At 39.1% G+C, this 13,752-nt stretch overlaps 1 protein-coding gene across 7 annotated transcripts in view; it reads right to left on the reverse strand.

The window, feature by feature from the left end:
- The window catches only part of AKAP6 (A-kinase anchoring protein 6), a 497,045-nt gene that overhangs the window by 222,107 nt on the left and 261,186 nt on the right, over positions 1–13,752 (reverse strand). For 6 of the 7 annotated variants that reach the window (XM_044933227.2, XM_044933229.2, XM_044933228.2 and 3 more), the window contains 2 exons: positions 11,996–12,092; positions 10,711–10,877 (listed from right to left, as the gene is read on the reverse strand). In XM_044933227.2, the coding sequence (XP_044789162.2) occupies positions 10,711–10,877; positions 11,996–12,092 (264 nt within the window). The remainder of the gene's footprint in view (positions 1–10,710; positions 10,878–11,995; positions 12,093–13,752) is intronic. The other variant, XM_044933232.2, reaches the window with a different exon arrangement.

The raw sequence follows: 13,752 nt of genomic DNA on the forward strand, positions 1-13,752 counted from the left end.
ACCTTCATTTTGACACAGTGGGAGGTAAGACTGGGGATGTTCTGTGGGGCCTGGTAGCAAAGAGCACTCTAGCACACTGAAAAAATCTCTGTCTCTGTTAGCATCAGAACCATATAAATGGCTATATTCCAACAGACTTCCAAGGAAATGGAAAAACCAGTATGTGGACATCTCCGTGCCTTCTGACCTCACTGGTTGGAAGAGATACTCCAGGTGTGAGAACAGTTAAACGAGCATTTGGAGTACTCAGGGTGTTGAGCGTAGGTGTGTGTACATTTGAACGCTGCTGTTTTATAAGAAGTCCTAGGTGACTCAATAAGCACAAGAGCCAGAGCAACCTAATCCCTTTAGCAGGGCTCTCCCCAGCTCAGATGCTCCCCTGCAGAAACAACACATTCCGGGGTGGGGGCGGGGGGCGGCAAAGTGTAAATCACACACTGAGGTAATTGTTTCACACTTTCAAATAATTTACTTATTAGTTTTAAAGTGGTTTTTAAAAGCAATTCTGTATCTTGCCTTCGGTTTTGTTTTGTTTTGGGTAAATACTTCTAGATTAAAAAAAAATGCTGACCCCCATTGTATATCAAAAAGTACCTTGAATGTGTTTATTATCTTCAAAATAGATCAGGCTGAGTTAAGAAATGTTAGTTCTGCCTATAAAAGAGGGCTGCTTTCCATAGAATGTAACTTTGTATCTAATACCATGCATCTCTGCAACTCTAGGTGTTACAGATTCAGAGATTGGGTACTCTTGACTAAAAAGGAAAAAAATAGACTACCTACTCTTGCCAATGACATTTCCCTGTGTTAACTAGAGACACCAAAGAATTTCACTCCCCAAATCACCCAGCACTGGAAGTATAGTGCAAAAAATCAAGATAAGGTATGGTTTTCTATATCACATAGACCATGATGGGGCTGACCATTAGCTATCCTTTGACCTAATATATATTAAATCATCTCCATCATTTTTTTCAGTCACCTAGTTAGAATGGCAGACTTCTTTAAAAAAAAAAAACTCATCTTGGGCCACCCACACATCTGATAATATGCAAATTTAAATGCTTCAAGGAGATTAGAACTATCTTTTATTCGATTCCATCACAAATTTAGTAACCACAACTGATCTTCAAAGAAATAACTCACTTTTGTTTCTGTCTTTCAAAAACATTTTTGAAGCAAAGTTGCCCTTCTGTTAACAAAAAAAAAGGACTACTGAAGAATCCACAGTAGAAGAAAGAGCTCTCCCTAGGTACTACATTTCAGGACTGTTTATACCGTTCAGTGGGAAAGGAACTGGATACTGGCTTTTAGGAAGAAATCTGTAAGGAAGAGGGGGAATTGCTAATACATTTACTACTCATTTGCTTGCATCAAGAACCCTGTTCCCTTTCAGTCTGCCAACATCCTAATTAAGATGATCTAAATCTGAGGTGATCTATTATTCTAGATCTAAGATAGCTCAATCTACATTAGACAAGATGTTACAGTGTGTGCTTACAATGAGATGATAAGACCACTGAGCAGGAAAGCATGTCTTCCCTCATGTCTAACCCAGCATGGGGCAGAGCTCTCTGTCAGCACTCAGTAAATAATGGCCAGGCCTTTGCCTGTTGTTTTTGTTTCTACTAATTCAATCTTATGATATCATTTCTGGTTCCTCTGACAACATATAACTGTGCTCTTGTTTTGAAAGAAGAAAAGAGTAAATCACCTCAAGTAATTCTCTATATACGTCAGTGCCACATACAAGTGTGACTGACCACATATAAATGCAATTTCCATCCAATATCTTAAGGCTGTTTCTGAAGTTCTATATTAAAGAACATGCAACTCCATAAGTGTTTGAGCCAGAAAAGAAAAGAATGCAGAGACAATGCTTTAGAAGAATCTGGTTCAAATTCCATTCCAGGATAATAATATCCAGCTGCACTATTACCCAAGAGATACTATATAATACAGAGACAAGATCATAAAAAGGGCCTTCCCCAATCAGCCTCTTTCTCTTCCTTCAGTTAAAGAAAGTTACTCATAGTTATTAGCATAAATACTAGGTAAAGACTTGAGGGTCTGGTAAACAAACAGAAAGTATGTGTTACTATTAGACTTGCCCTCTCTTGACATCTAACAAAAGGCGAGGTGGTTAGCAACATACCCAAGTCAGAGTACACACAGACACCACTTTCTCAGCCAGTACCTGAAATTGTCATTTGTAGGGCTGAGCAAACATATTTAAGAAATGTCCTTAAGCTTGCTCTTGTGCTATTGTTGAACAGATAACATTGATGACCTTCACAGTCTGATATCCATTTCCAAAGGGATGACAACTTCAATCTACAAACCTCAAAAGAAACCAGATAAAATAAGCACAACCCTAGAGTTCAAAGCAGCTAACCCTCTGCCTCCTTTCACTAAATAAGGGAAGATCTTGGTTGGAACCCAGGCGAGGTCACCCTTTCTATTTGCTATAAAGTTTACTGAATTTACATTAAAATCTTCAAATAGTCTGTTTGGGGAATGTATATGTTTCTTTAAAGAGGACAAAGGAACCATTGCTGTGTGCATTCAGAGATGCAAAGTTTGAGATGTCAGGCGGGGAAATCCCAGCCTTGATTCTAAGACATCCGTAATGATGGCACGCTCTATAGGTAAAAAATAAAAACAGGGATAAGAACGTTTTAAAGGAGGCAATGTGCAAAATTTAAGAATGCCTTTTTGCTTTCACGATTTTTGTTTTTTGCCTTGAGATGTCAAAAAAAAAAAAAAAGAAGAAGAAGAAGGAATGTAGCCTTTGTTTGGAGTTAGACATTCACTGTGTTTTGAAATCCCTCCAGCTATACACCATACAGAATTTTAACATACTAAAAAAGCCTACTTCAAAATGATAAACTTTCACCAATCTATCTTAAAATAAAATATATAATTACAAGCATACATTCAATTCTTGGATTGTGTGTGCCAAAGCTCTATTTCTAGAATTGGTGAATTTTGTTCTCTATTTCCATGTATAAAAGATCTCACAGTCCTGGGAAAACACTTTTTTTAAAAAATGAAATACAACAAATAAGGTATGCTGCCGAGTCCTGGGGGAGAAGTTTCCCAGAGTCTTTGAATTTCCTCCTATCCTCCTTCTTTACAAGATTTCTAAGACCAAGCCCTTTTCTACAGTCTCTCAAACAAGGTAAAAAGAAAAATACCCCCTAGATATATTCCTTAGATTTTCTATTATGCTTCTCAAGTTCCCATAGCTTCTGATGTAAACCTAAGATGAATTGTAGAGTTATTTTTTATTATGTTTTAATTTTAGTTCCTCTTTTAGGTCTAAGATGAAATAGATGATCATAACTGCTATGCTTGGAGATATATTTCAAGGGACAATTTGTACATGACCTGTGCAAGGTCATGTCACGGAAAGAGGGCTCCCTGATAGACAGGGAGCGAAATTCAGCTTTTAGTCTTGCAGAACTCCAGGGTTTAAGCTTGTTCTATGTGTGCAATATGTTTCTGTTTAAACAGGACGTTTTAGATACTTTCTGTATAGGGACCTCACTCTGACTTGAATAGTGTCAATTAGAGACATATGAGGAATTATTGCTCAAGTCACTGATCACTAAGGGTCATTTTTTGTCACATGAACCTGGGTGTGGCAAGCTGGCCTAATCTCGTCCAAAAGGTTGCAAGCTCTCTGCATGTGCTGTTCTCTCTGCCCATCAATTTCACTTGGGCAAAAACCCTTCCCTGTTTAAAACACCAGCTGCCCTCTAAGTCTTTCCTTGAGACCCCTACTTGGGGTTAGTTAATTCCTCCTCTGTTTACTCCCAGAACTTTGTACCCCCACTCCAGTATTCTTGCCTGGAGAATTCCATGAACAGAGGAGCCTGGTGGGCTACAGTCCATGGGGTCGCAAAGAGTCAGACACGACTGAGCAACTAACACTTTCACTTTTTCACTTTCTACTAGAGTAATTGTTAGATTCTATTACAATTACTTGTTTGTTGTCTCCACCACTAGATTATGCAGTCTGGCATATTTACCCTCATCTCGGGCTTCCTATGGGCCCAGCGCTATAAGCACTTCAGATATGCCAGTTCTTTAAATCTGTATCACGGTCCCTTGAGGTGGATGTTACCACTGCCTCCATGGTACAAATGCGAGATCTGAGGCAGAGAAGTTCAGTCATTCTCTGAAGGACACATTACTAGTAAGTATCAGGTTGAACACAATGTGACTTCTGAGTCTGCGCCTCTCCTATTATTCTTCGTGCTTGCCCACAGTACTGAGGAAGGCAGTTCAGCAACATTAAGCAAACAGAAAGAATGACCATTCTAGTTTTGCCTCAGTTTCCTAAGTTTAAATTTAGAAATGGATTTTCTTTAAGTCGAGTTTACCTTCACCCTTGACTATGGATGAGTTCATTTGTCTAGAGAAAATTCAACCCAAACTGAGGAAGAGAGAACTGGCTGGGAGGCAAAGGCCTGGGTGTGGCCCGCTCTGCCAGGCTGAAGCCTTCACTCTCATGCCTCCCCCAGGCTCACATCCTGAGATGCCCACAGAAGCCTCTCCTGTAGCTGATTTCAGATGCACGCTGTGCGCGTAGAATGGCAAGGAATGTTTGGGAATAGAAATACTATTAACAGGAAAGACCACTTATGTTATTCTTTGTAAACAGATGTGAGTTGAGAAAGACATTTTCACTTAGGAGATGATTCAAATACAGAGGACTTTTGTTGTTGTTGTTTTGTTTGGAACTGAGACATCCAAGTTCCAAACTTGGGTGACTGGTGATGGAAGTAAAGTCTGATGCTATAAAGAGCAATACTGCATGGAAACCTGGAATTTAGGTCCATGAATCAAGGAAAATTGGAAGCGGTAAAGCAGGAGATTTCAGGAGTGAAAGCCGACATATTAGGAATCAGCAAACCAAAATGGACTGGAATGGGTGAATTTAACTCAGATGACCATATTATCTACTACTGTAGGCAAGAATCCCTTAGAAGAAATGGAGTAGCCCTCATAGTCAACAAGAGTCTGAAATGCAATACTTGGATGCAATCTCAAAAATGACAGAATGATCTCTGTTTCCAAGGCAAAGCATTCAGTACCACAGTAATCCAAGTCTATGCCCCAACCAGTAATGCTGAAGAAGCTGAAGTTGAATGGTTCTGTGAAGACCTACAAGACCTTCTAGAACTAACACCCAAAAAAGATGTCCTTCTCAATATAGGGGACTGGAATGCAAAAGTAGAAAGTCAAGAAATAGCTGGAGTAATGGGCAAATTTGGCCTTGGAGTACAAAATGAAGCAAAGCAAAGGCTAATAGAGTTCTGCCAAGAGAACACACTGGTCATAGCAAACACCCTCTTCCAACAACACAAGAGATGACTCTGCACATGGACATCACCAGATGGTCAACACCGTAATCAGATTGATTGTATTCTTTGCAGCCAAAGATGGAGAAGCTCTATACAGTCAACAAAAACAAGACCAGGAGATGACTGTGGCTCAGATCATGAACTCCTTATTGCTAAATTCAGACAAATTGAAGAAAGTAAGGAAAACCACTACACCATTCAGGTATGACCTAAATCAAATCCCTTATGATTATACAGTGGAAGTGACAAATAGATTCAAATGATTAGATCTGATACACAGAGTGCCTGAAAAACTTTAGACGGAGGTTCGTGACATTGTACAGGAGACAGGGATCAAGACCATCTCCAAGAAAAAGAAATGCAAAAAGGCAAAATGGTTGTCTGAGGAGACCTTACAAATAGTTGTGAAAAGAAGAGAAGCAAAAGGCAAAGGAGAAAAGGAAAGATATACCCATTTGAATGCAAAGTTCCAAAGAATAGCAAGGAGAGATAAGAAAGGCTTCCTCAGTGATCAGTGCAAAGAAATAGAGGAAAACAATAGAATGGGAAAGTCTAGAGATTTCTTCATGAAAATTGGAGATACCAAGGGAACATTTCATGCAAATATGGGCTCAATAAAGGACAGAAATGGTATCGACCTAACAGAAGCAGAAGATATTAAGAAGAGGTGGCAAGAATACACAGAACTATACAAAAAAGATCTTTATTACCCAGATAATCACGATGGTGTGATCACTCACCTAGAGCCAGACATCCTGGAATGCAAAGTCAAGTGGGTCTCCGGAAGCATCACTACAAACAAAACTAGTGGAGGTGATGGAATTCCAGTTGAACTATTTCAAATCCTAAAAGATGATGCTGTGAAAGTGCTACACTCAATATACCAGCAAATTTGGAAAACTCAACAGTGGCCACAGGACTGGAAAAGGTCAATTTTCATTCCAATCCCAAAGAAAGACAATGCCAAAGAATGCTCAAACTACCACACAATTGCATTCATCTCACACACTAGTAAAGTAATGCTCAAAATTCTCCAAGCTGGGCTTCAACTATGTGAACTGTGAACTTCCAGATGTTCAAGCTGGATTTAGAAAAGGCAGAGGAACCAGAGATCAAATTGCCAACATCCATTGGATCATTGAAAAAGCAAAAGAAAAATATCTACTTCTGCTTTATTGACTATGCCAAAGCCTTTGATTGTGTGGATCACAACAAACTGTGGAAAATTCTGAAAGAGATGGGAATACCAGACCACCTTACCTGCCACCTGAGAAATCTGTATGCAGGTCAAGAAGCAAGTGTTGGAACTGGACATGGAACAACAGACTGGTTCCAAATTGGGAAAGGAGTACGTCAAGGCTGTATATTGTCACCCTGCTTATTTAACTTATATGCAGAGTACACCATGAGAAACACTGGGCTGGAAGAAGCACAAGCTGGAATCAAGATTGCTGGGAGAAATATCAATAACCTCAGATATGCAGATGACACCACCCTTATGGCAGAAAGTGAAGAACTAAAGAGCCTCTTGATGAAAGTGAAAGAGGAGAGTGAAAAGGTTGGCTTAAAACTCAGCATTCAGAAAACTAAGATCATGACATCTGGTCCCATCACTTTGTGGCAAATAGATGGGGAAACAGTGGAAACAGTGATAGACTTTATTTTTCTGGGCTCCAAAATCACTGCAGATGGTGACTGGAGCCATGAAATTAAAAGATGCTTACTCCTTGAAAGAAAAATTATGACCAACCTAGACAGCATATTAAAAAGCAAAGACATTACTTTGCCAACAAAGGCCCATCTAGTCAAAGCTATGGTTTTTCCAGTGGTCATGTATGGATATGACAGTTGGACTATAAAGAAAGCTGAGCACCAAGACTGATGCTTTTGAACTGTGGTGTTGGAGAAGACTCTTGAGAGCCCCTTGGACTGCAAGGAGATCCAACCAATCAATCCTAAAGTAAATCAGTCCTGAATATTCATTGGAAGGACTGATGTTGAAGCTGAAACTCCAAAACTTTGGCCACCTGATATGAAGAACTGACTCATTTGAAAACTCCCTGATGCTGGGAAAGATTGAAGGTGGGAGGAGAAGGGGATGACAGAGGATGAGATGGTTGGGTGGCATCACCAGCTCAATGGACATGAGTTTGAGTAAACTCCGGGAGTTGGTGATGGCCTGGAGTACTATAGTCCATGGGGGTCGCAAAGAGTCAGACACATCTGAGCAACTGAACTGAACTGAGACATCCAAATCAGTAAGAGTCAGATACATTTATTTTTCCTCCTAATATTTAAATTCACATCTCAAGTCCCTTCAGATCAATGTCATGTCACCTTTTGATCACTTGTTAATTCTGCATTTTACATATATTTATTTTTTGGATTCAAATAATTCTTACTCATTGTAGAGACTTAGAAAATTCAAAATATTTTAAAATATATAATTGCATATTATAGGCCTCTTCAAATGTTTGAAAATTCTCTTCTAAAACATTAGTTTTAAATGGTTATGTAATCTTTCATTGGGATAAGACACAGCATAGTTTAATTAAACAGCCCCTATTTTTGAACATTTTGAAAGTGTGAAAGTGTTAGTCGCTCAGTCGTGTCCAACTCTTTGCAACACTATGGACTGTAGCCCACCAGGCTCCTCTGTCCATGGGGAATTTCCAGGCAAGAATACTGCAGTGGGTAGCCATGCCCTCCTCCAGCGGAGTTTTGTGACCCAGGGATTGAACCCAGGTCTCTTGCATCACAGATAGATTCTTTACCATCTGAGCCACCTGATACCAATGGTTTGGTATTGGAAGTAACAAGAAGACAGATATCCTTTCACACTGTTTTGAGGATCCCAATTATGTGAAGATCATATAGCCCTGTAGGAAGAGATTTTCTGGGAGCTGTGGAATGCAGATTCTGGGGCCCTACTCAGGTGACTGATTCATTTGAGGTGGGGCCTGGGGAAGGTGGTCCTATTTTTGAGAAATGTTAACATTGCCTCCCATTTCATAATACCTTCTCCTCATTGGGTTTAGCTATCTTCTTTATCTCATCTGTTTCCCACAGAATGAGCAATAGTGTCCAATTCAAGCCTGCCCTGGTGAATAGAGCCACAGGTCCTTATGAATGCAGGTGACTGCATCATCTCTGCTCATCCACCACCCCGACTCACCCCACTTACCCATCCATGCTCCAAACCAAAGCCAAGGACAGGTCTTTATCCTATGAGTCAATGATGTCCTTTCCCTGCTCACTCCCAAACCCTCCCCTTCGCCCCCACAGCCACACAGCTTCCCTTGCATACTCCCCGCTCCCCACTAGCTGCAACAGCCTGTTCACAGAATGTCACTTCCTCAAGGAAGTGCTCCCCCATACTTGGATCTCAATCACTTCTCCCAGGCCAGCCTCTGGTTGCTCCCTTTGCTTTTCTTTCACAGTCCATCATGGCTTATAAAAGCATGGTTGTGAGATTTAAGTCTGTCACCCCACTTCACCACAAGCTCCATGAGACAAGTACCGAGGCTGATTGTTCATCACTGCGTCCTACCCTGAGCGGTGCCAGTAACAGGCAGTGCTCTAAGAGGTGTTGAAAATGGGCTCTGGGGCCAAAAGGCTTAGATTCACATCCCAGCTCTGCTACCTAACACCTATGTGACCTTAAGCCAGTTACTCAACTTCTCTGTGCCTCCATTTTTTTCCACTGGGAATTATAATAGTACTGCCTTAAGGTGTATATAGTTTGTTGTGAGAATTAAATGAGAGAGTACACAAAAAGTAATGTACAACACAGTAGCTGGCATGTAGAATGAGTCCAATACAGGGTAGCTTTTAAAAAGTAATCACTCGGTATATTTTTGTTCAATCAATAAAACACAACAGAATTTTCAGGCGTGTTCTTTCTCATCATCACTGCCCCCTACTCCAACCAAAGCATCAGCCCAATCAATTTCCACTATAGTCTGCTCCTTGAAAGAACAGCATTTCTGCCTTGAGAAGTATGCCAAAGACACTCCCCGTTCCCCGTTATTAGTTCCAGCTCTGATTCTTTCATCACGTCACTTCCTAAAATATGTGCTCATGTGCCAAGCCACCTCTCTTCCTTCCTTCAAGTATTTCCTGAAATGTGACCTCCTCCATGGAGCCTTCTTTAAATGGAACTGAGCTCATTCCGTCCTCTGTTTCCAACAAATAAGGTAAAGTTTGTTGTTTAAGATTCCAAAGCTACAAACCACCTGAGTTTTTCAACTAGCTGCATGGCCTCACCACTGCAGAACAGGTTGGGTTTCTCCTTGCCTGAACTTTAGAATGTGAGGCTCAGAGGGCAGAGCGTTTGTTTAACTTGCTCTGTATACATGTAGCCCAATGACAATCCACATGGAGGCTGAATAAATGTGACTTGATGATGATTTAATTACTTTGTCCGTGCCAGGAATAGAAGCCATGAACTCTTAAATCTGTTTCCCCCATTTTATAGTATGTTTCCATGCTGAGTCTGTTATGAGACCTGTTTTCTGCATTAACTTTCACAAAAGAAAAAATACAAAAGAAAAGAGAGATTGAATGAAAATATCAAATTAATAAAATTATCTTCCACATCATGAGTCCAAAGATACCTCTAGAACCTTGGCACACTGTATTAAAAGGGTGCCTCATTTAAAATTCAAGTTCATATGCTTTACATATTATTTTGTAAATCTAAAATAGATAACCAAAACATGTCAATATTCATTTTTAAAGTACTTGTATTTGGTGCATGCACCATTATGGAGAACTTACACTCAGAGCAAAAAGATTTGTAGCAAAGCATATGACCTTCTTCCCACTACAATGACCATCCCCTAATTAGGCAATGCATCTGATAGTCATTAACAGGAATGAGATAATGAATCACTTTCTCTCTTCTTTGTTAATTTGCTGTAACCAAGCGGCTAATGGATGTCAGAGCTGAGTGATTGCACTGATTATAGTGATTTATAGTTGCAACAAAACAATTTAAAACCATTCTGATTATTCATGTTAAAGATGCTTTATGTTTTGTTTACTAAATGTTTTATGTCCCCCTTTCTTCTACCCTTAAAGTACTGTCCCCCTCCTACTCTGCCACTTTTCACAGAAAGACCCCTTCCTGGACAACTTGAAAGTTGTAGGAGGCTTTTTTTATTGTTTTAAACTAAGCCATTTCATTTTGTTTATACATACCTATACATAGAGAGAGAGAGAGAAAGTTTACCCAGTAGAAACGAAAAGCCTTAGGGGTAGAAAGAAAACTTCAGTGGTGCCTAGTTCAAAAGAAGACAGAAATAAGAGGAAATAAGGCAAACTTCAAGCCACTTACCTTGGGGCTTCCAGTCCCTTCCTCGCCCTCCACAGACACATCAGTAGCCAGAATCTCGGCTTTGATGGTATCCAGAGCCCGGAGAATCCAGCTGTGTTGCCGTTTGATTTGCCTCTGCAGCTCCTTCCATTGACTTGCAATCATCCGCAGCATGTCCTTCAGTCCTTCTCCAAAGGAGGGGGAAAGCACACGTTAGCGACTCGGCTGTGTTTTTACCCAGTATTGTTTTTCATTTAAGATTAGATGGATATTTCCAACAATAAACATAATTTTAAGCAACCATTACCATCACCTGCCTCTAAGAACGGAGACTGGGAGTTTCTGACTTGACAGAAGGCATAAGGACACAAAAATGGGAAAACCCCATAGATGCATGGTTTAGAATTGACTTAGATTTAACACATGGACTACAAAAATGTATACAGAACCAAAACCACAATACATAAAAATTATTAAGACTCTAGCTTCACGTTCCAAATAAAAGGCCCTGTGTATATCTTTTTGTGGAGACTTTACAATGATCAGAAAATGTAGGGAAATAAGTAAAGGTAATTCGACTTGAAATACAGTAAATGGGCCAAATTTAAGACAGCAGTCTTTAGCGTTAGCACATCAGACTGATGCTGCTCTTTTCTTACTGGGCTGTGGTAAGCTCAAAACAAGGGGCAAACTAATTCACCCTGTCTTACAGTCTTTTACTACCAGGATAAGTATAGCCAAATGACAAAACTATTTTTTATTTACAATCCATTTCTCATAAATACACTAATACTGGGGTAAGAACTGGTCTAAGGCTAAAACTCTGCTAATGCAATGACCAGCAGAGAACATGCAAAATGGTCATGTGTGTGAACTGGCAGGGAAATAATCATGTGTCTCTAGACTGCCTGCCTTATATCTGTAATGATACCTACAAGTACCCGGATGCATATGCATTAAAACTATATGCACAATTCTCATTCATTATCTTAATGTTATTTCCAGAGCACCTACATCAAAAAGCATGTCAATGTGAAGTTTTCAGGAATGTGATTTCAATTGAAACTCGGGCGAGCAGCAAGCCCCAAATAAAATGAACAGACCATTTGGAGGCAGTATTTCATCTTATAAGTATCACAGCATTGTATGCAGTATATGAAACATTTATAAATCTTGAAGGTCAATCTGATAATGTAAATATTAATAATACATAAGGAAGTGAATATATGCAGTAATTTACAGCAATGCTTCTTCATTCTTAATAGTCTGGAGACATAAGGACTTGCAATATTTCAGGAGGATTTACCTGCTTTGTGCGACGCAATAAGCTCAAGAAGTTGGTGTCCTTCCTCCTCCACAGCTTCCTTGAGAGCACAATGACTGTCTACATTCAACTTAAAACTCTGCAAGGAAAAATATGAGCATCAAACCCTGGCAAGGCCATTAAACAGACAACATCCATATAAAATTACTTGCTACTTTTTATCAAGAGCCACACAGTTCAATTTATCCAATAGATACAATAGACAAACTAATTTGCAATACTAAAAGCTATTGATATTTGGGATCTGGGCTCAAAATGTTTCCATTAGATTAGCAGAGTGCATCTGTTTGGAAACAGCTGACATATCTCGAAATTCATTAGGTTTTTATGAAAAGTCACATCCCGTAGGCTATATCAAAAGTAGCAGTATTCTATAATATATACTGAAATTCTTCCAGCACATATGAGGTCTTTTCTTCACTTTTTTAGAAACAGTAGTGCTAGCACTATTTATGAAACCATAAAAAATTGGCAACATAAATTATGTGCACATATATAAATCCATTAATATAGTGGGGTTTGATTCAGCTGTTTTTCAGATATCACACAAACTATGGAATACTGAGGTGAATTTAGGTGCTGTAGGGAGGAGTCAAATGTTTTTCAAATGTTTTAATTTCAAGCTTATTCCTTATCATGTGACATTGCTTTATAAATAAATACATCAAGCACATGAGGGGCATTTTTCACTTATGATAGTTACCCAAAAGATAAAAATTGTTCTTATGGGTGAATTTCAACTCATAGAAATTTCTTGCAGGAAGCTTTCCATAATGTCTTTCATAGAATTAATTACTCCCCTCTCTTGGCTTCCTCTGTTCCTTATATCTGCTTCTATTGAAGAATTTATCATACTGAATTCTGCTTTATTCATATATTTGGTTACCAAATTATTACAGTCAAAAGACTTGCCAGTTTCACATTTATTTCCACCTCATGTCACATACAAGGTGTTCAATAAATGTTTGCAGGAATATTGGATATCTGCTGAACTGGATCAATAGGACTCTCTGAAGGGGAAGGTTTCCATTTTAATATTTCAAGAAACAGGGATGGTTTTTCCAAAGATTTTTTTCCATCTCTGGAATGTTATAAGGTGTTCCAAACACAGGAGGTCTGATGGACAGCAATCATAGTAACCAATATGTTGAATCAATGGTTAGTCTTCAGAGTGAAAATACAGCCCTTGACTTGATTAATCTGGAAAAGTATGGATTTTGAAAGACTATCTGCCAAATTCTGGCTTCTCTATAATAGGACTCCAAAATACATGATATATTTTGCTCTCTCTAAACACTTGTTCAGCAATGGCTCCATGTACTACACTGAATTTAGTATTAAGAATAATTGACAAGTTTGAGATGATACAGTGTCATCTGGAATATAATTCAGGTGAAAGAGGTTAAACAATCATATGCTATTAAATCAGGTATTAATTTTTCCCATTCTTTCATTCAGAAACCATATTGTGCCTCTTCTGCACACTGGAGAGGGTAATAGCAATTTAAGGGGTATAAGGCATGGCCCTGCACATCAAAAGGAACCTGAATCATCTTGGAGGTTCAGGGTGAGTCTTTTTCTTAGTGGAAAAAAGGGGTCTTTTAAAGCTCAGAAGAAAAAGCAGAACAATCAAAGTAAGATGAAAATGAAGGAGGTAGGGACATAATCAGAACTTGGAGTATAAAGATAAGAATTTTGATTTAAAAAAAATGACTCCAAAATGATGAATCATTTCACCT

Source organism: Bubalus bubalis, chromosome 20, assembly GCF_019923935.1.
Source record: "Bubalus bubalis isolate 160015118507 breed Murrah chromosome 20, NDDB_SH_1, whole genome shotgun sequence".
NCBI classification, from domain to species: domain Eukaryota; kingdom Metazoa; phylum Chordata; class Mammalia; order Artiodactyla; family Bovidae; genus Bubalus; species Bubalus bubalis.